Raw genomic sequence first — 22,580 nt, forward strand, 5'->3', positions numbered from 1 at the left:
AAATATCCAGGAAAAGGGAAAAATCCATGTCAAGGAGTCAACATCACAAATGGGAAATATATAAAATATTCAGGAAAAGGGAAATATTCATGTCAGGGAGTCAGGATCACAAATGGGAAATAAATAAAATAAAATATCCAGGAAAAGGGGAAAATCCATGTCAGAGAGTCAGCATTACAAATGGGAAATATATAAAATATTCAGGAAAAGGGAAAGATCCCTGTGAGGGAGTCAGGATAAAAACCAGGAAATGAAATATCCAGGAAAAGGGAAATATTCATGTCAGAGAGTCAGGATCACAGGCAGGAAATAAATAAAATAAAATATCCAGGAAAAGGGAAATATCCATGTCAGGGAGTCAGCATCACAAATGGGAAATAAAATAATTAGGAAAAATGAAATATCTACGTCAGGGAGTCAGGCTCACAGGCAGGAAATAAATAAAATAACCAGGAGAAGTGAAATATCCCTGTGAGGGACTCAGGATCACAGGTTGACTGATCAGGGACAAAATGACCCCAAAGGGAACCAAAAAAAAAAAAATCCAGATATGGAGACATAAAAGGTGGGGCTGGAGCATCAGGAACAAGAGGGAGATTGTGGAGAACACCTGTGGAATGCCAAGGGGAGGATGGGGAAGGTGGGGATAAACCCACCCCAGGAGTGAGAGAGGAAAAGGAGAAGGAACCAGCAGCTGAGGGAATGTTGGAATCCCAGCCCAGGATCACCAACCCAGGAGCAAAATGGGGATCCTGTGAGCAACTCCCCACTCAGTGCTCCAGAGGGGAGAGCAGATGAAAGGTTTCCCCTCTGAAAAACACTCCAGCTCCACGAGGAACCTGCCAGCTCCATAATGAGCAGATTTGAAGCTGCTCAGAGGAAGCAGCATCAGAGAGGGATGTTCATCACCCTGGGCAGGCCACACAAATTAAGAGGAGAGCAGAGCTGTGAATTACAATGAACAGAGACTAAATAGCCGCCTGTGTTGGATTAAAGGATTGGAATTGTCAGCTTGATGTCTAATGAATGTGAAAAGGCAGCACTTAATTAAATGGCACATGATAGAATAACTTTGTTATGCTTTAAACTGCTTAAGTTATCAAAGTAGTCCTTATATTTCGCAATTGTTTTTGCAGTTTCTCCCTCCCTGGTGAGATCCACTGAGACATTGGTCATTACCCTGGGCTCAGCTGCGGGGAAAGATGGATTTTTTAAAAACTTTTACATTTTCTGTCAGTCTGTACTTTGAGTTTTCAATCGTGGCCAGTGGATTTTTAACAGCTGAAGGCTGCGGAGCCCCAAGGATGAGCTCTAAGGATCCCACTTGTCAACAGCTCAAAACCAAACCCAGGAGATCTGAGGGCTCCTTCTGACAGCCCAGACTCCCCAGCCCAAAAATGACCCCAATTAACCCTTCCCTGGGGCTGCTCAGGTGTGGAAGGGGTGAGAGACCAGCCCCTGCCAAGGGAAGAGCTTCATCCTCCTCACCAGCCTTGAGGAGAGCACAGGAAATCTGTTCTGCCACTGCTTTTTTGGTGCCAGGAACCAGCCTCATCCTCCAGGCTGGCAAGGAGAAGCGAGGAGGTCCCTCTGGGCAGAACAAGGACAGGCAGGATGGAAATGAGGAGAGTCAGGGTGGAAATGAGGAGCTCAGAGACAAAGGAGCCCCAGCTGAATCCCCTCCTGAAGGAACCACAGGGAAGAGAAAGGCCCAAAGGCTGATTAAATCAAGATTGAAATAAATAAAGGGGGTTAAAAGCACTGCCCCATCCTGATGGGAAGAAATGCTGATAGGAAGGGCTGGGACCACACAGATCTCCAGTGAATTCTTTTTTATTTTTCCTTTCTTTATCCCACTCAATTCAGCCCATCCTTTCACAGATTCCTGTCACAGAATCCTGGGATGCTTTGGGTTGGGAGGGACCTTAAAGCTCATCCAAGTGCCACCTCCTGCCATGGGCAGGGACATCTTCCACTGTCCCAGGCTGCTCCAACCTGGCTTTGGACATTCCAGGGGCAGCCACAGCTTCTCTGGGAATTCTATCCCAGCATCTCCTCACCCTCCCAGGCAGGAATTCCTTCCCAAAATCCATCTAAATCTCCCCTTTCCCACTCTGAAGCCATTCCCTGTGTCCTGTCCCTCCAGCCCTTGTCCCTCTCAGCTCTCCTGGAGCCCCTGGAAGGAGCTCTGAGCTCTCCCTGGATCCTTCTCCTCTCCAGGCTGGACAATCCCAGCTTTTCCTCACAGCAGAGAATTCCCATCCCTGCCAGCACCCCACGAACCCCCAGAGGTTGTGTTGGACATTCCAAAGGAAGTTTTCCTAAATCCCAGAGTCCCTGAGCACAGGGGATGGTCTGGAGGAGCAGGAGAGAGGAAGGATCATTCCTTCACACAGATCCTGGAGCTGCCCCACTCAAATCCCAGATTTTCCACACCCACAACCAAAAAAAAGAGAGAGGAAGGATCATTCCTTCATAGAGATCCTGGAGCTGCCCCAAAGCCCACCCAAATCCCAGATTTTCCACACCCACAACCAAAAAAAGGAGAGAGGAAGGATCATTCCTTCACACAGATCCTGGAGCTGCCCCACTCAAATCCCAGATTTTCCATACCCACAACCAAAAAAAGGAGAGAGGAAGGATCCTCCTCTCACACAGATCCTGGAGCTGCCTCACTCAAATCCCAGATTTCCCACATCCACAACCAAAAAAAGAGAGAGGAAGGATCATTCCTTCACACAGATCCTGGAGCTGTCCCAAAGCCCACCCAAATCCCAGATTTTCCACACCCACAACCAAAAAAAGGAGAGAGAAAAGCCATCAGAGTACTCACAGCCACTGCTATCCTTCCCAGGACGTGTTCTGGAATTTTCCTATAAACATCCAGAGATCCCCCTGCAGGGACAAACAGCACGTGCCACATCAAACTCTGCCCCACACCTGAGACCCCAAAGATCTGAGACCCCAAAGATCTGAGCACCCCAAAGATCTGAGCACCCCAAAGGTCTGAGACCCAAAAGATCTGAACATCCCAAAGATCTGAACACCCCAAAGATCTGAGACCCCAAAGATCTGAACACCTCAAAGATCTGAACACCTCAAAGATCTGAGACCCCAAAGATCTGAGACCCCAAAGATCTGAGACCCCAAAGATCTGAACACCCCAAAGATCTGAACACCTCAAAGGTCTGAGACCCCAAAGATCTGAACACAGAACCCTGGAATTCCAGGCTGCGGGCTCAGGGATGGTTTTGGGGTGAGGAACAAGAAGGCGCTGGAGAAGGAAGTCAGCGGTGAGCTGGGAAACAGCTGGGCTGGAAAATAACTCCTTGCCTGGTAATTAAGAGCCCATTTCCACTGCAAACAGCCAGGACATTGGGTTAATAGATTTCTTGAAAGGAAAAGCTGTTTTGGCTATCAAAACACTCCAAGTGAGGAACAGCTGTTTTGTCAGCGAGGACAGATTGCACGGGAGGCTCCAACATCAAACCACAAATGAAGGCTGCCTTTATTTCTCTTCTGGTTACATTTTCCATAAAAGTGAGGGAAGTTCCATGCAGAATATGCTCCCAATCCCAACCTGCCTCTGGTATTTTTTGAACTATCTGCAATATTATTAATACTCCACGTTTTCGAGTCTTACCATGGCATTTTATTCTAAAAAATAATAATAATAATAAAAAAAATTCCTCATTTAATTACTTAGCAATCAAAAGCAAACTGGATCCACTACTCACCATCCATGAACTCTGTACACAGTGAAATCCTGTTTTCTACGAAAAAAGCACCATAAAATCCTATGATGTACGAGGAGTCACACTGGGAAAAGAGAGAGAGAAAACAGAACAAAACAAAAACAAAAAGCCACGAGGCTGTTTTAAAATCTGCTCCAAGAAAATGGAAGCGAGAAGGGTTCCAATGGTAAAAACCCCACACACCTTGTAGAGAATTTCTAACTCTGACATGATCTGCTTCTGGAGTTCCAGTGTTATATCCAAGGGGATGACCTGAAACACAGAAATGCACAGAGTTCGTGGAAAAGGGAACTGAATTCTTCCAAAGAAAAATCCTGAAGATCCACGGACTAAGAATCCTCGTGGGATAACCAGGAAGAGAGAGGAATAGGTGGAAAGAATATTTTAACAGGAAGGAAAATTTTCTCCCCATCCCAACTCCTCAGCAGGACCAAAGTGGGCTGCACTTCCTGGAGTTATACATTTCCAGGATTTTCAGGGCAAAGCCTCTTAACCAGGCACCGAAAATCAAATTTAACACGGAATTCTTTGCCACAATCCCTTGAAAACTTGAAAATTATTAGTTATTAAGCTCTGCTTTCCGAACCAAACTTTACAAACCTGCTTTGAGTCAGGCTCAGCCTGCCCCCACCCAACACCTCAGCTGAATTTCATTTCACACACCAATTTAACACTTTCAGCTAAAGGGAAGGTAACTTCAGGCAGTTCTCAGCATCAGCAGAATAAACCTTGCAGGAATAGTGCTGACAGAACAGCACAGAACAGAACGTTTCCAAACACGGCACCCAAAATCCGTCTCCAGGAAAAACCAATAACCTGCCTCTTCCCAGAGCTGGGCTCGGGGGTTATTTATAAAAGCTGTCACTAAACTAAATTGTAAGTGGAACACAGGGCTGCCAAGAACCCTTTAACACACTTGTCCAGATCAATAATCATTTGCCAACGATATTCACTTCCATTTTTTTTTTTCCTGGCGTGGAAAAAAAAAAAACAACCTCAGGAATTCACCTGCTGGGATCCCAGCGGTTTGTGTTCACTGCACAGCACCAGAATTCCACCTGGCCAATGGGGGGAAATCAAAATTTTATCTCAGTTCTGATCCCAGTGAGGAATCTCTCTGACCCCAGGCTCAGAAATATCCCAAAAAACCAGGCCTAGAATGAGGGAATGGGGCTCGTTTGTATTAACCCTAATTAGAAACATCCCCGTGATGAGGGTAATAACCTGGGATAAGCAGAGTTTTGGCATTTCCAGGTGGTCAGGACACCAAGGGAAGGGCACAGGCAGAAGAATGACAAGATTCTTTCACCCTAAAATGAATGATGGGAGCTCAGCCTCACCTTCTCTGCAGAATTATTTTACTGTTTTCTTCCACCTGGAAATGTGTGCCTTGTGTGACCCCACCTGATGTCAAGGCTGGAGGAACCTTATTTATTTACAGCACAGAAAGAGGGGGAAAAAAAAAATATATATATTTACATCCCACCTTAACCTGCATTTATCATCTCCTTTTGTATGAAATTTCTGAGCCTATTTTGTATGGGTGAAAAAAAAAAAACAACAACAACAAAAACAACCTCTCGGGGATTCAAGAGGTGACAGTTTCCAGCAAGGGCTGAGTTACAGCAAAATAAAAAACAAAAAGAACTCAAAAAAAAATCTCCTCAGAGCTGTTGCTGCTGAGAGAGAAGCTGTGAAGGAAGATTTGGATGGAAATTCTCGAAAATTTTGGGATGGTTTGGGTGGGAAAGGACTTTAAAGGGATTGAATTTCACTAATCCATAGTGCTCCAAGCCCTGGCCTTGGGACATTCCAGGGATGGGGAATCCAAAATTCCCAGAATTAAAACAGCTCAGATGGAACATTAAACAATTGGTTTTTTGGGGTTTTTTTTCCCTAAATCAACCCCTTTGCCAAAAAAAAAAAAAACTCTTCAGCACAAATCATTATTTCACCTGAGTGTTGGACCCAGGGTCAAAACTGGGTGAAATGGGGAAATACTGGACTAGAAAGTAATTAAAAAAATAAATTTAAATGACATGGAAGTCCCCTGATCTCCCTGATGCTGCTGCATCTTCCTCAATGAAGTTTTCACCCAAATGACAGGGATTTTGGAGGCACCCTCAGGCCCAGGGAACAGGACCTTTGGAAATAGGAAATGTTACCTTGGTAAAAGGAATTAAACCCTCTGGAGGTTAAGGTTCTATCAAATATGGAAAGCACATTTAAATTATAGATAAAATTTGGAATTTGGCGCATCACTGAGGGATTATGCTATCAATTATTAGCGTTGGGTTGATCATGTACCAGCTGAAAGTGTTTTAATCAACAGGTTTTTGGAGGTTTTTTTGGCAAATTAAATCTCTATATTATCATTAAAATTAAAAAAAGCAGAACTCTGCTATTCCAGAAGAGGTCTAAGGCTCAGATTTCAAGATTTTTTCCCCTCTTGAAATAGGAAAAAGTTACCTTGGGAAAAGGAATTAAACCCTCTGGAGGTTAAGGTTCTATCAAATATGGAAAGTACATTTAAATTATAGATAAAATATGGAATTTGGTGCATCACTGAGGAATTCTGTTATGGATTATTAACACTGAGTTCATTATTTAACAGCTGAAAGTGTTTTAATCAACAGGTTTTTGGAGGTTTTTTGGCAAATTAAATCTATATATTATCATTAAAATTAAAAAAAGCAGAACTCTGCTTTCCCAGGAAAGATCTGGGGCTCAGATCTCAAATTTTTTCCTCTATAACAGGATTTAAAACATATTCCCAAAACTTTTTCAAGTTTCTGTGATCAGAAGTTATCAGGATGTTATTTCTCTGTTTTCCACAGGTTTCAAATCTGTTTCAATTTTCCTTCCCTGCAACCCACAGAAAAATCAATTTTTTTTTTATTTTTTTTTTCTGCTGGGATAAAGGAATTTCTGTGATCCTCAGGAAAAGCCCAAACTTGGACAAAAACTCCTTTTAATAAATTTTACACGGCTGGAGCCACAACCTTGAGCCCAAACCTGACATCAAACCACACAAATTTTGCCCAATAAATAAAATATTTCATTGAAATCTCGTACAACCTTTTAGTCTTTAAATTATTTCATTGAAATCTTGTACAACCTTTTAAATTATTTCATTGAAATCTCACACAACCTTTAATTTTTAAATTATTTCATTGAAATCTCATACAACCTTTTAGTTTTAAATTATTTCATTGAAATCTTGTACAACCTTTAATTTTTAAATTTCATTTCACTCAATGCTCCCCCCAGTCCTCCTCTCCCATTCTTCCAGTTTATCTCAATTATCCCAGAATTTAAAGTTTAGACGGGAAAAATCCCAAAAAAATACATTTATTTTCCCTGATTTTTAAGCAATTATTCCGTAAGTTTTATTTTAAAATTGACTTTTTTTTTAGATCACCAACTATTAATTGGAATTGTACGAATGCACCAAAATTGTTTTCCCAACTCTCCACTGGCAAAATGGTCAAATTGAGAAAAATCTGATTCATTGAAAAAAAAAAAAATCACTTTTTAGGGTTTATTTTTGTGCAGATGAACTATAAATAATTTCATTTACAAGCCTAATTTAATTAACAAATTGCATCCAAGAGCTGCCACTCTGTTGGCATTATTTTATCCCAGTTTTAAGTGAATTTCAGAGAAAATTGGGATTTTTTTTCTGATCACAAAATTTTACAAACTCCAAACAAGGAGCCCAACTGCCCTTGGAAACATCCATGGAAATATCAAAATCTGGGATTTTCAGGCAATTCCCTGTGGGGAAATCCTGAATTTTGGCAATCTGAGCTCATTGGGAATGACTAAATTTAGAGGCTGGGGGGTTTTCCTGTAAGTAAATAAATGAATGAATAAATCATTTTCCTCTACACGAATTAAATTCATGAAATAAATCAAATTGAGAGCCAAAGATCAGAGGGAAGGAAAGGAAGGGCAGGAAAAAAGGGAAGAAAATAAAAATATCTGGAATTTCTTACCTTCACTGCCAGGATTTTTCCACTACGGACGTGGTAAGCCCTGAGGGGAGGAAAAAAATTCCATAATTTGAGATTATATCCAATTCCCTCTGTGAGGATGTGCAATGGAAGGAAACTCATTTCACAGGAAAATGGAATTTTAAATCCTGGATTTTATGTAAAGCCAATTTCAGCCAGCATTTCTGAAGGAAAACTGAGGAAAACAAGGCATCAAAAATGTATTTTTGATTTATCTGGGTTTGCATCTGTATTTTTTGATATAAAATAGACCCATTAAAGGCTTTGATGCAGCACAAAAATAAAGTATCAATGGGAATTTAACAGAATCATTTAGGTGGGAAAAGACCTGCAAAATCAAATCCAACTTTAAACCTTTGAGTCTAACCTTGAATTTATCCATTTCCCCACTTCCTTTCAATGGGATTAATTAAGATTACCACCTTTATTCGGAATTTTCATGGAAAATCAGGATTATCTCACCAATCTGCCAGTCCTTGGCGTATTTTCAGAGCCACCAATTAAATTGAATTAAAACAGATTAAGAATTCTTTCTCAGAACTTCAGGACCTCACAGAAAACAGCAGCAAAATTCAATTTCTGTATTTATTTTTTGCTTAGAGGGTGCACAGAAAGACAGAAAGAAATATTCCTGATGTTGACACGTCCCCCAAATAATTTCCCAGAGTATTTCAACAGCGATTTATTTTAATTTCTGAGGAGAAACACCCAGAATTGGCTATTTAACAATGACTTGACTATTTCTAACCAGGCACACGTGAGGAAATAAAGGAAGATTAACAAAAAAAAAAAAAAACCAAAAAAACAACTCTCCGCAAAATCCAATTTTTTTGCATAAAAACAAAACCATTAAAGGTTTTCCTCTTCACTGGTTTTACTGTCTCCCTCTGATTTATGGCAGCACTGTCAGAGACGTGGCACTAACTTTAAAGAATTCTAATATTTTACCTCTCTGTACCTCCAGCAATTATTACTGAAGAAGAAAAGCTTTAATAGTTGGGTTTTTAGGGTGGTTTTTTTTTCATGGAAAATCACCCAATGACAGGGCAAAAATGTCGTTTAATCTTATTTATAACCCTGAGCACTCCCTTAATTTCTGGTAATGGCTTGGAAATTCCTAAAAAACTTCACCTTCATTTAATGATTCTTGGATGAACACTTGTGTAACAGAGCGGCACCAGATTTTAGGGAGAAGAAAATCAGAGTTGAACAAGGCAGAGGGGGAAAAATCAGTGCAGAAAATGAGATTATCCATGGGAATTTTGATAGAGGAGCAGCTGAATCCATGAATCCACGAGCTGTGGGGATGAATCAACAGTGAGAAAACATCCTGGAGTCAAGATGAACAGGAAAATAAGGGATGAAGGGTTGGGAAAAGATACTCCATGTCTGTTGGTTAACAGGGAGCACAGTGGGCAGGTTAATGAGCTGGTCAGGAAACATGATCCTTTTTCCTAATTTCTCCTAAAGGCTTGGAAATTCCTAAAAACTTCACCTTCATTTAATAATTCTTGGAAGAACATTCACGTAAGAGTGGATTCATGTAAGAGTGGCACCAGATTTTAGGGGAAAAAATCAAAGTTGAACAAGGCAGAGGGGGAAAAATCAGTGCAGAAAATGAGATTATCCATGGGAATTTTGATAGAGGAGCAGCTGAATCCATGAATCCACAAATCCACGAGCTGTGGGGATGAACCAACAGTGAGAAAACATCCTGGAGTCAAGATGAACAGGAAAATAAGGGATGAAGGGTTGGGAAAAGATGCTCCATGTCTGTTGGTTAACAGGGAGCACAGTGGGCAGGTTAATGAGCTGGTCAGGAAACATGATCCTTTTTACTCCTAATGTCTCATAAAGGCTTGGAAATTCCTAAAAACCTCACCTTCATTTCATAACTCCTGGATGAACATTTATGCAACCAAATTTTAGGGGGAAAACACAGAGTTGAACAAGGCAGAGAGGGAAAAAATCAGTGCAGAAAATGAGATTATCCATGGGAATTTTGATAGAGGAGCAGCTGAATCCATGAATCCACGAGCTGTGGGGATGAACCAACAGTGAGAAAACATCCTGGAGTCAAGATGAGCAGGAAAATAAGGGATGAAGGGTTGGGAAAAGATGCTCCACGTCTGTTGGTTAACAGGGCGCACAGTGGGCAGGTTAATGAGCTGGTCAGGAAACATGATCCTTTTTCCTAATTTCTCCTAAAGGCTTGGAAATTCCTAAAAACTTCACCTTCATTTAATAATTCTTGGAAGAACATTCATGTAAGAGTGGATTCATGTAAGAGTGGCACCAGATTTTAGGGGAAAAAAATCAGAGTTGAACAAGGCAGAGGGGGAAAAAATCAGTGAAGAAAATGAGATTATCCATGGGAATTTTGATAGAGGAGCACCTGAATCCATGAATCCACGAGCTGTGGGGATGAACCAACAGTGGGAAAACATCCTGGAGTCAAGATGAACAGGAAAATAAGGGATGAAGGGTTGGGAAAAGATGCTCCATGTCTGTTGGTTAACAGGGAGCACAGTGGGCAGGTTAATGAGCTCATCAGGAAACATGATCCTTTTTCCATGGCCGAGATCTCCCGTTTCCCAGCGAATTAAAAGGCCAGCCTTGATGATTTAATTATGACGCACGCCAATTCATCCGTGGAAGTTTGGGTTCAGGTTCCAGCAGAGGGCAGATCCCTGGTTTGGTTTACAGAGCACTGACAGCACCAATTTAACATTTAATTATGGCTGGGAATTGGATCACAAAGGAGCAGGGAGCCCTGGGCCGTGGCCTTTGGGATGCCAGCAGGGCAGGAATCTGTTTACTCCGGGCTGATCCAGCATCTCAGTTGTCCTGCCCTTCTCCTCAGCACAATAACTGTAAAGTGATTAATGGAGCCGGAATGGGAGCTTTGGTTACACCAAAAGACAACCCTACACCTCTGCCGTGTTTTAATTAACAACCAACGCTTCAAATTAGGCCGGAGTTGCTGCAGTAATTACCCCTTCCAGGAGTGTGGAGGGAAAAAGGGTTGGCCTTGGATGTTCTGTGGGGCTGGAAGGTGGGATTGGTCATTTTGGTTGTGGTCAGCACCGCAAAATCCTGATTTTAATCCCTTTGTGCAGGTTCTGAGGGATGAGCTACAAAAATCCCGTGGGATAACAAGCACAGCACGAGGGAAACCAGAATTTTAGTCAATCCATGGATGTCCAGAGGGGATTAAACCAACATTCCCACTCCAAGTCTCATCTCCCAAAAGCAGCCAAACCCATCACTGCAGAAGCAGGCAGAGAAAATCCCAAAGGGTCCTCAGCAGCTTGGCACATTTCAGGGAACGCACCTAAAATCTTCCAGGATGGCAGGAGAATTCCCAAAATCCAGCTGAAGCCAGGTCCCAGTGGCAGGGCTGGCTTTGAGCAGTGCCCAGGGCATGGGGAGGGTTTTGGGGGATCTCCTTCACCTCTCCTGGCACAGTGGGCCAACACAGAATCCTGGAATTGGGTGGGAAAGGACCCAAAATCCCATCCCATTCCACCCTTCCCACGGGCAGGGACAATTCCCACTGTCCCAGGGTGCTCCAGCCTGACCTTGGACATTCCAGGGATCATCTCCTGGTGACACAGAACTCGATTTGACACTGTCACCAAGGAAAGGACAGTGACTCCAACATTTCCTGCCTGGAAAATTCCCACTGGGGAACAGAAATTTCCATCTCTCCCTCCACATTCCCACCAGAATCCACCACTCCCAGCCCCTCCATCCATCACAACCAACAGCTCCTGGGCATGACTGGCATATATTTCATATATTTCGTACATTTCATCACCCTTGGCTATAAACCACATCCCCAGAGACTGGAAAGGCCCCACAGGAGCCAAATCCTTCAGCAGAACTTTGTCTCCTCCACTCTGAGCCTCCCTCAGGGGTGCTGTGCCCAAAATCTGGGTCATTTTGGGGAATAAACGAGAGAGGTGGTGTGGGAGCAAAGCCCTCCAGCTAAGGCAGGAAAAAACTCGTGATGGGCTGTGGAGAGAGCATCCCTTGTGTCCCAGAAAATCAAAATCAGCAGCAGGGAAAACTGGAATAGGGCTTTGGGGGATGTGCCAGCCCCTCAGCACCTCTCCTCCCACCCCAGACAGGAATTGTGTTTCTACAGGAAAGCAAATGAAGATCTGGGAGCACCAGGAGCAGCTGGGTTGTGTTTTAAGGAGAAAAGGGGGACTTTTGGAAAGAAATCCACGTGACCTGATTGCTTCTTCCTGAGGTAAAGAAAACCAAGGAGGAATGTCAGTGCTTTGGGCTCCTCATGGAAGAAACCTGATATTTAACCCTGGTATTTAAAGCTAAACAACTTTGTACACTGAATATGATGAATTTCTACTCAACACAGAAAGAAAACAAACCAAACCTGAGAGAAAATGCAGCAGATTCTTAATAAAAAGCCAATAAAGTCTTAATGAACAGCTTAGATGGCAAACAAAACTCTTCTCTCTCCTTCAGTCTGCTCAAATCAACAATTGTCTCTCCTCCCTGGGAGGAATTTTCCCTAAATCCCAGTGGGAGCTGCAGGATGCTGTGGCTGTGGGATAATTCCTTCCAGGACAAGCAAAGAACCAACTACAGGCTGCAGCCTGGAGGCAACCTCAAGGCAAACACCGATTTTCAATTTTTTTCCCCTAATTTTTTAACTGCAAACCCCTTTGCCCACGTGTCAGTGACACCACAATGGTCACACCACGAGCAAGGGGCTGAGTTTGCCAAGATCCCTGAGCTTTTTTCCAGCAGCTTTTCCCATCAAACACAGCAACCAGCAACCCTAGAAAATGAGTTTGGTGTTATGTTAAATCTCCAAAGAAATGTGATCTCTACCTGGATGCCAAATTTATTTTTCCCTGGTAAGAATGGCACTGAAGGAGCCTGGAGCAGCACAGGCTCTGCCTCCTCTGGCCAAATAAAGGATAAATCCCTTTATTATTATTTTTTTTTCCTCACAATAACCACGGAAACAATTTCTAATCAATAAGCTCCTCCTTGGCAAGCCTGAAGGATTCAAGGGAAAGCCATGACCTGTCTGCTGTGCCAGTGAGGCCGTCAGAAATATCACCAACCTCAGCAAAAATGACAAAATGATGAAGTGCCAGAGGCAGCCAGCAGTGATGGGGCTGCAGGATCCAGGGATGCAACGCTCCTCTCCAGCCCAGGGAAAGCTCAGTGCCACAAGGGATGGAGGGACAGGACACAGGGAATGGTTTTCCATTCCCACAGGGCAGGCTTGGATGGGATCCTGGGGAGAAATTCCTCCCCAGGGTGGAGATTCCTGCCTCTCCAGCACTGGGGCTGCTCCTTTCTTGGCACCAGCTTTTTCCTGATGTCCACCTGAACTTCCCTAGGGTCAGGCCACGGAGTCAAACCAGGAGTGAAGAGTTTGGTTCCTTCACACCTCGGGATGAATCCATCACCCACGTTAGTAAAAAACAGCAAGACATCATTTCCCTCAGAAGGATGGAAAATATTGTCCCATTTCCCCAGGGTTTACCCACAGCACTGAGGATCTCTCCAGACCCACTCACCAAAAAAGTCTCTGGGGCCGTGGCACAGAATTTCCAAACAGAAATAAAAACTTGAAACTTCTTATCTGAGCTCAAAAGCAGCCAAATTTGAGCTCAAAAGCAGCCAGGAAAAGCTGTGCTTGCAGCAAAGCTGCACCTTCACACGTGAGGGCACCAAACTGGACATTCATGAGAAATAACCAGGAGCAAAAAGCTGTGTCAGAGTCAGGCAAAAGGAGCTCAGCCCCGCAGGACGCCGTGCCAGCCACCAGCTGCAAACTCCACACAGCAAATCACCCAACATTTGCTCATGTTTTTCCCTTTTTTCCTCTTTATTTTGCTTTTTTGCCTGGTGCTGCCCCTGTCTGTCGTGCTGCTGGTCAGAGCAGTGACAGGAGCGTCACGTACCACCACGGCCATCGAAAGAAAGAAATTCAAATTGTTTCTAGGAAATAACCACTTTGCCAGTTGCTGCCTCCTGCAATAGCAAGCACATTAGCCTGACTCTGTGGCTGTTAAATCAGGGAAGCCAAAGTGCACAGCAGTTGGAGAAAGGAGCTTTTATGGGGGCTGTGCTGGTTCACAGCACAACCTCCCCTCCCTGAAATGCCACCGCAGATGCCGCAGCGCTGATTGCAAAATGATTTGCTGGGGAAGTGGCAAACAAACAGCAAACAGTGGTGCCTGAACGTTCAAACGTGGGGAAAAGAGCACAGTTGGCAGCAGAAGGAGATGCTGAGCAGTGATGCCTCACTTAACCCAGCTCAGTGCTGGAATCTGAGCACAGGGAGTGGGGATCCCTCACCTGTGTGTGCTGTAACCTGCTCCTCTTCCCACCTGGCACCACCCCAACGAGCCTTCCTCCTCTCCTGCAGCCAAACACTCAGGCTGAGCCCTCTGAAAAGGGATTTGTACTGATGCCTGAAGTTTGCTCTTTGCTGTATCCCAGGTTCTGTGGTGCCCAGGGCTCAGCTCTGAGCTCACAGTCAGTGTCACTCAGCTCTGCACACAGCAGAGACACAAAACAAATCCTTCTCCTGCTGCACACCAAGGACAACTTTCAGCCCCAAAGCACAAACAAGGGTGGGCTGGAGGGAGGAACAAAAAGGATGGGACCTCATAATCTGAAGATGTAATGGAACAATTAAACCTCAATATGCAAATGGAACAAAATGTATAAAAGTGTGAGACCTCGTGACCACTCAGCCATTTTGGGACCATTTTGGGTCCACCTTGTATCCATTCTGGGTCCACCTTGGATCCATTTTGTGACCATTTTGGGTCCACCTTGGGTTCATTTTGTGACCATTTTGTGTCCACCTTGGGTCCATTCTGTGACCATTTTGTGACCATTTTGGGTCCACCTTGGATCCATTTTGAGACCATTTGGGGTCCACTTTGTGACCATTTTGTGACTATTTCTGTGACCATTTTGGGCCCACCTTGGGTGTAGCCCTGGCCAGGCTCTTCTCCTGCCCAAAGTGTACCTTAAAGACCTTCCAATAAATCTCTACTTTATCCTCTAACTGTCCAGTGCCTGTTGCAGCTCAGCCTTCCCGAGGCATCAGTGCCCATCCCACTGCAGGTCAGTGCCTGTTGCTGAGGCAGACCTGGAATGAAGAGGGAGCTCCAGCAGAGTGTGGTCACACCAGGACACCCAGAGCAGCTCCAGGGATGAATTCACCTGCTGGATTTACACTGCTGCAAGGACAAAGGGCAGCACAGCAGCCGTGAGCTCTGACTGACACACGGTTATCCCACGTGGCACAAAGCCTGGAACGAATCCACCACAGCTTTAGGAAAGAAAAATAGGAAGAGACAGAGTGTGAGCCAAAAAAAAAAACCACATCACCTTCTTTGGTGGCAGGAATTTAGATGCCAACATGAGGGTTTGTTCAGCCTGGAGAAGAGAATGATCCAGAGAGAGCTCAGAGCTCTTTCCAGAGCCTGAAGGGGCTCCAGGAGAGCTGGAGAGGGATTGGGGATGAGGGATGGAGGGACAGGACACAGGGAATGGCTTCCCAGTGCCAGAGGTCAGGGCTGGATGGGCTTTTGGGCAGGAATTCCTGCCTGGGAGGGTGGGGAGGCCCTGGGCTCTCACCCCAGCTCACTCACTGCTAACAAGCACCAACTCCCATTTTCTGCTCGCTTCATCTTCCCAGCTATGGACATCCAACACAAACAAAACAACTTTAATTTAAGAATCATCCAGTTTCTAATTAAACAGCCACAGGCAGCTGGCTGGATACATTTTAATCAGCTGCAGTAACGTATTGATTGGATACTGAAGCTTAAAAATTAAAAGTAAAAAGATGACCGGGGAATTGTCCCATCTCAGCCCAACAGTAGAACCCTCTGTAAATAACTCCTCTTTTAACCATCAGCTAAATGAACACTTCAATACTGCACTACAAAGTCTTCTGCAAAATTACTTTAACTAACAAGCAGAAATTTATCAGCTTCAGCCAAAATCAATGCCGAAATCAATTTGAACACTGGTTGTGTCTAAAGGGGCTCATTGGCAATTTAGGGAAATTACACCATGTAAATGCCTGTGCTTTAATTGAACAGTTTCATCAACTAGGCTGTGATTGCTGTCCATTCATTTATTTACTTGCACTGCAGCTCCTGTTCTGCAGAGGAAAAGGTTTTGTCAGGCTCCAAGGAGGTGCTTGATCTTCATTTCCTGCACTTTTGTGCATAACAGATTTGAGAGGGCGGCCGGGGTCAGGGGCAGGGAGTGACCAGCGAGCACTGGTCAGTCTTGTTTAAACCACACTGGAATCAGAGAGGTGAAATTAGAGAAAATAGATAAAATCCAGTGGGGCATTCCTCCCTCAGCCAGCTATTGCTGCTTTCAGAGGGACTAAAAATAACACCAAACAAGAGAAGCAGAAAACGAACGCACAGGAAAGGGAAAGGAAGGGAAAAGCCTCCACAGGAACTAAGGGGGATGCAATTTTAAGACTTCAAAGGGTCAGAGATGGGTTTGGATGCCAAAGCAGCCACTGAACGTGCCTGTGAGCCTTCCCTGAGCTCCAGGGTGGGACAAGCACTGTGGAGAAAAAGTTGGGAGAACCTTCCCTGGGAATCTGCAGCTTCATTCCTGCTCCTGTGTTGCCTTGGGAAAGTGATTTCACCTCTGTCTCCACTCACCCTCTGCCAAAGGGCCGAAGCAATCTGTGAATTAAAGTATCTTAAAAAGAGGCAAAGGCCAGTTCTTGTGTTACACATGTGCTGGAGGACAGAAAGATCCTGAGAGACCTTGGAGAACCTTCCAGGGCCTGAAGGTGCTCCAGGGGAGCTGCAGAGGGACTGGGACAAGGGACAGGACACAGGGAATGGCTTCCCACTGCCAGAGGGCAGGGCTGGATGGGAGATTGGGAAGGAATTCCTGGCTGGGAGGGTGGGGAGGGGCTGGGATGGAATTCCCAGAGGAGCTGTGGCTGCCCCTGGATCCCTGGAATGTCCAATGATCCCTGGAATGTCCAAGGCCGGGCTGGATGGGGTTTGGAGCAGCCTGGGACAGTGGGAGGTGACTGATCACAGCAGAGATGGAATGGGATGACCTTTAAGGTCCCTTCCAACCAAAACCATTCCAGGGTTCTGTGATATTCACATGGAAAACCAGCAACAAATGACCAGAGGGGTGGAACAGCTCTGCCAAGACTTGGGCTGCATTCCCAGAACACCTGAGGTGCTGCAAGAACAAACTGGGGCTCCACAACTCCTTCCTGACAGCTCCCCTTGCCCTGCACCAGAATCTCTGGGATAAACCAGGAGAATCCAGCCAAAACTCCTCAAGGCAACACCAAACTCCAGTTTTTCCATCCCCTTCACATCCTTTCCAACAAACCTCCTCCAGTTCCCTGCCCCAGCAGTGCCAGAGGATGCTCAGCTCTGTCCCAGGGCAGATCCCAGCTGGCTCCTGCAGAATTGCTGCAGGAAATTGCTCAGGCAAATTAAACTCCCTCATTTCCGCCTGTTTTCCAGACTATCCAATTCTTTTTCGGGGCTGGGACGTCATCCACAGCCACTTCTCTCCCAATTACTCAACTTCCAAGTGAAGCCTTCTGCTCTCCCATTTCACAGAATGGGAACTGATGTTCCCATTCCCTTCCCTCTCTCCCAGATCCTGGTAACTCCCAAATTAATTAGGGTATCATTGGGGCTTTATGGTTATTTTTCCTTTATGCTCCTGCTGCTGGAGACTCCAACAGAACCCACGGAGTTATAAAAGCTCACTGTAAAAGAAATCCCAGGAGGTTGTGCCATGCCCTAAACAGAGTTTAGGACATCTCATTTCTCCTTGAGAAACAAAAACTAAAAAACATGAACTAAGAATGAAATAAGAAATAAAAACCCTTCATTTTGCTTCTGTGAAAAGGAAATAGTGAAGCTTTACACACATCATGTGAGGAGGACCTGACAGAGCAATTATTTCCCAGAGACAACCACTTCTGCTTTGTAATAGTTAGGTTCAAAATATACAAAACTAAGGATCTGAGGTGTAAATAGTTTAATGAAGCTGCTCCTGGCAAAGCACATCCAGACATTCCAAAGCAAATCCTTCTCCTCAGGGAAGTCTCTGCAGCCACAGATGGAGTCCAAAGATGCAGCACAAAGCAGATCCTTTAAATGTCTTCTGGACTGGCCAGTGAAGGATTTACTCCCAAAAAAAAGCAATTTTAGCAAACCTTCCCCACAGACATTCGGGAAGAGCTTGAACTGTGCATTCTCCACCTCACCAGCACAAAACACTTGGGCAGCTGAGTTTTAAAAAAATGCATAAAATTGGACTTAAATACTCCATGGACGGTGGAAATCAGAGTAAATGACAGAACCCACCCACAGCAGCTGGCAAACAGCAGAGGAGCACACTCAGGTGCCTTGTTACAGCAGATTTTATCCTTTTCTTGACAATCTTGAACCAAACCAGGGCACACTCTGCTCACTGAGCAGCACTGGAAGAATTCCTGCTTTCTGCTGGAGTGTTCAATAGACACTCTGGGCTTGTTTTCTATTTTCTCACATATTTTTGAACATGCAAGCCACCAAAAAGCAAAGCTAATTAACTGGTTTTGCCGTATCTAGCAGGAGAATTTTTATCGTTCCTTAATTAAGCAAACAGCGGATCAAAAGGTAGGGGCAGAATAAGATGTCAAAGAACTATAAAATCCCTTCTTTTTAGAACAGGAAAAAAAAACCCACAAAAAAACATTTAGATTCAGCAAGTTCTCCCTAGAAATATTGCTATAAAGTATTGATTTTTTACCAGGCTCAATTGACTGAAAAGTTGTTTGTATAGCAATATTGGCCGAGCCAATATAGTGGAACAATTTTGCTCCACACAGTAATCAAGTGTATTTCTAAAGTATAATTATACTGTCATAAAAATAAAGCTAAGACACCTCTTCTCCAAGCCATAAACCACTTGCAGCTGTAAAGAACCCAAATAAATGAAATCCATTCTCTAACTAAACATAGTCTTCCAAAGAGAACAAACCCACCTCCAGCCAGGGGAAGGGGAGGGGGGGAGAGCAGGAGAAGTGATCAATACTTCAATCTCAATAAACTATTCCAATAGTGCTTCATTCCCATGGAAAAAAAAAATAAAAAAAGAAAAAAAAAATAAAAAAGAGGCTGGAAAATTCTTTTTGCTCAGCGATCTGCTGTCACATGGAGAATGTTTCAGTGCCATAATGGAGATGGGTTGGGGAAAAATGGAGATGAGGTAGGATAAAGAGGCTGGGGGAGAGAGGGGGGATTAAAAAGGATGTAAAAAAAAAAAAAAACCCAAGATAAGGGTAACAAAAAGATAAAAAGGAGGCTGCACATCGATCCCCACACGGCCTCTCCTCCCTGAGCCAAGGGCCCCACAGCAGAGAGGGAAAACAGCCCAACCTCTGCAATTCATTCCACCTGACAAATGCCCATTGATTTACTGGAATAAAATAGCTTGGGGCTGCTCTCTGTGGCTGGGGCAGCGCAGATTCCTGGCAGGATTCCAGCTGGAATTCCTGATTTCTCTCTTGGGGAGTGGAGAGGGAGAACCGGGAACTTTTTGGGAAGGAGGGGGGTTGCTCCAAGGTTGTGCCATAGGGATGGAGCCTCTCTGCTCTGGAGGCAGGCTGGGAGAGCTGGGAATGGTCACCTGGAGAAGGGAAGGATCCAGGGAATCCTCAGAGCTCCTTCCAGGGCCTAAAGGGGCTCCAGGAGAACTGGAGAGGGACAGGACACAGGGAATGGCTGGAAAAGTGGAGATTTAGATGGGATATTGGGAAGGAATTCCTGCCTGGGAGAGTGGGGAGGAGCTGGGTTGGAATTCCCAAAGAAGCCCCTGGAAGTGGCCAAGGCCAGGTTGGATGGGGTTTGGAGCACCCTGGGACAGTGGAAGGTGTCCCTGCCCATGGAGAAAGGGTGGATTGGGACAAACTAAATTCCCTTCCAGCCCAAACCATCGGAGGATTCCAGAAAATGTGTAAAATATCCATAAAAGCAGTGCCCATTCCCTGGAAAAGGCTGTTTCTCCTCTACTGGAGAAACACTGAAGTCACTGCAGCTGCTGACTTTAAATAAGAACGGGATAAACACAAACACAGAAACACTTCCCTGGCACAGGAGGGGCTTTGCAGGACAGATTTTCCCTCTCCCAGAGTGCAGGGAAGTGCCACAGGCCCCACTCCAGGCAGGGAATCCCAGCTCCACAGGATGGTGTCCAACAGGGAACATCCAGCTCCACAGCCCCTTTAATCCAAATTCCCTGAGGAACCCTCTGTGCCTCTTCACCTGACACCAACAAGTCACTGCCTGAGCTCTGAAGCTCAACATTCTCTCTCATGTCTACAATAAAGCCAGAAAACAACACCATTTCCTCAAGTCCTAGGAATATCCTTCTCCAAGGAAAACATCCATGAGATTTCTGAAGCACCTTCCACCCCTGAGGCCAACCTGATTTTAAAGAGTCCATCCCAAGACTGCATTTCCTCCTTGGAGGCTCCATTCCCACCAACCCTTCTGCCAGGAGGAGCTGGTTTGCAATGCTGGCAGCCAATTAGAAACTAAACTAAATGCACCGTGGCTTTAAAAACATTTCAGGGGGGAAAAAAAAATTGAAACGTTAATATCAAAGTGAAAATGTCTAAGGTATAAACAACACCCTAATGGGATGCTGGGTTACTGTATATGGTAAATAGCTCTCTGGAGGAAACCTTTATTACTCCCTCAGGGCTTTCTGACAAAGTATGGATTTCTTAATTCCCAGTGGAATATTTTTCATACCCCACTGCAGACTATTAAGTCCCAGATATTACATTCTGTAGTTTAAACTTTGCACGGTGCAGAAGAAGGAGTTGTCTCAGCGAGAGAAGCCTGATCTGCCCTGCTTTAATTTTTACACCATTAAAATTAATCCTGGCTGCAGGGCACGAGCTTCAGTGCCAAAATCTGGGGGAGTTTATGAGGCTGGGAGGGAGAGGCAGCAAAAAGGGCTGAGGGATTCTGAAGGGACAGAGAAGGGCAGGGGCACTGTGGTGCCACCACATCCCAAATTCCAAATCCCACCTGTGAACCTTTAACTTCTCACCCAGCAAAGATCCAAAGCCGCCTTAAAACCAAAATAAACCTCCCCAGAACGGCTTCAAAACCTATATTATATTTTTTTCCCCGCAGAGCAGCAAGGGCCCACCTCTACCCCAAAACACCAGCACCAAAAACGCTGTGAAATTTGAATTTTTTGGGGAGAGATTTCCAGTGAAATTCCCCCCCTCACCACTCACTTGTAGACGGTGCCTCCGTTGCCGTGGCCGAGGATGTCTCGGTATCGAATGTCTTGTTCATTCATCTCCACAAGAAAGAAAGAAAAACAAAAGAGATGTCATCCTGGGGATGGAAATGTCAAGGAAAAGCAACTCCAGGCCATAACAACAAGCAGTCTGGTCATTTCAAGTTCAGCTGCAAGAACGAGAAGATCAATACAACATTTGCTGTCCAATTTATAAAAGACGATACCAAGGGACAAAGTGATGGAAAGTTTAATGACAATTTGTTTGCCTGGGTCATTTCATTAAAGTTTGATAAAAGGTGTCAAAATGGAATGATATAATATAGCTCAAGAGGGTCAGGGCACTGATGCTGAGAGGAAAAGGGGCTCCAGAGCAGCACATCAGCAGAGCCAAAGTTGGAGGTGAACGTGAACGATCCTGGCAGCTGGAAAAGTTCAGGATTTATTCTGGGATCAGCAGAACTGAGCCTAATGGAGAGGCAGCTCTGTCAGTGGGGCTGTGCTGCACAGCTCAATTGATACTTTTTTTTGGGTTTGTTTTTTAATTCTGAAGAATGTCTTTCAAAGAAAAAAACCAGCCTGGAATTGTAATAAAAGTGATTTTCCGTGAAGGACTCAACGGATTCTTTGCCTCAATCCTTCTGCTCACTGGGACAACTCAGGAATTTCAGCAGCAGCTGGTAAAAGCCCTGCAACACTGCAAATTCCTGAATTTGGCATCTTTTTGTTTTTAAATGTGGATTTCACACCAGTTTAACACATTGCCCAAGAAGCAATTCAAATATAAAAAGCACAGGTCAAGCTTCTCCTGGACAAGCACAGTTATTCTGATTTTTACACAAATTAAAAAAATCCTACTAGAAGGCATTTTTGCAAGGCAGGTTAATACTTCAAAATAAATATCTGAAACAGAACTAATTCCATTTTAAACAGAACAAGTTAATAAATATCAGAAAAAGAACTCATTCTACTTTAAACAGAACTAGTTCTGGCTGAATTCTGGGCTGAAAGCAATTTTCTTTTCCTGAAAGATTCCCCCCATTGCTCGATCATTTAAAGTAGAAAACGTTTGGGCAAATCCTGCTTTGGAAAGTTATTTTCCTAGGAAACATTAACTCATTTTTCAGTAATTACTTGTATTTTATGGGACACCAAGTTAAATATTTCACGTGGCTTGGCCTGGCTGCTTAAAGATGTCATTTTTGTGTATTAACACAAGTGATGATAACAAGCTCAAATGTCCCAAAGAGTCAATACTCAGCATTTCTAACGACCACAAAATGAAATATTTTATTGATTTAAAAGAAGTTGTGAGGACAGAATGATTAATCCAAAATTGATGTTTTTTTTCCTTTCACTACCTGAGGAAAAAAAAAAAAAAAAAGTGGTTTCTCACTGGAATTGCTGCACAGGGATGGGAAAACCTGAGTTGAGACAACTCAAAGCAGAAGGGATTATTTTTTTACCTATTTTTAATTAAACC

At 44.2% G+C, this 22,580-nt stretch overlaps 1 protein-coding gene across 1 annotated transcript in view; it reads right to left on the reverse strand.

Annotated features, from left to right (window-relative positions):
* MAP2K5 (mitogen-activated protein kinase kinase 5) overlaps positions 1-22,580 on the reverse strand; it is a 131,950-nt gene that overhangs the window by 81,936 nt on the left and 27,434 nt on the right. The window contains exons 8-12 of the mRNA XM_066328064.1: positions 21,093-21,157; positions 7,754-7,793; positions 3,939-4,007; positions 3,738-3,819; positions 2,834-2,895 (exon numbers count right to left, since the gene is read on the reverse strand). Of these exons, the coding sequence (XP_066184161.1) occupies positions 2,834-2,895; positions 3,738-3,819; positions 3,939-4,007; positions 7,754-7,793; positions 21,093-21,157 (318 nt within the window). The remainder of the gene's footprint in view (positions 1-2,833; positions 2,896-3,737; positions 3,820-3,938; positions 4,008-7,753; positions 7,794-21,092; positions 21,158-22,580) is intronic.

Source organism: Sylvia atricapilla, chromosome 13 (genome assembly GCF_009819655.1).
Source record: "Sylvia atricapilla isolate bSylAtr1 chromosome 13, bSylAtr1.pri, whole genome shotgun sequence".
Classification (NCBI taxonomy): Eukaryota; Metazoa; Chordata; class Aves; order Passeriformes; family Sylviidae; genus Sylvia; species Sylvia atricapilla.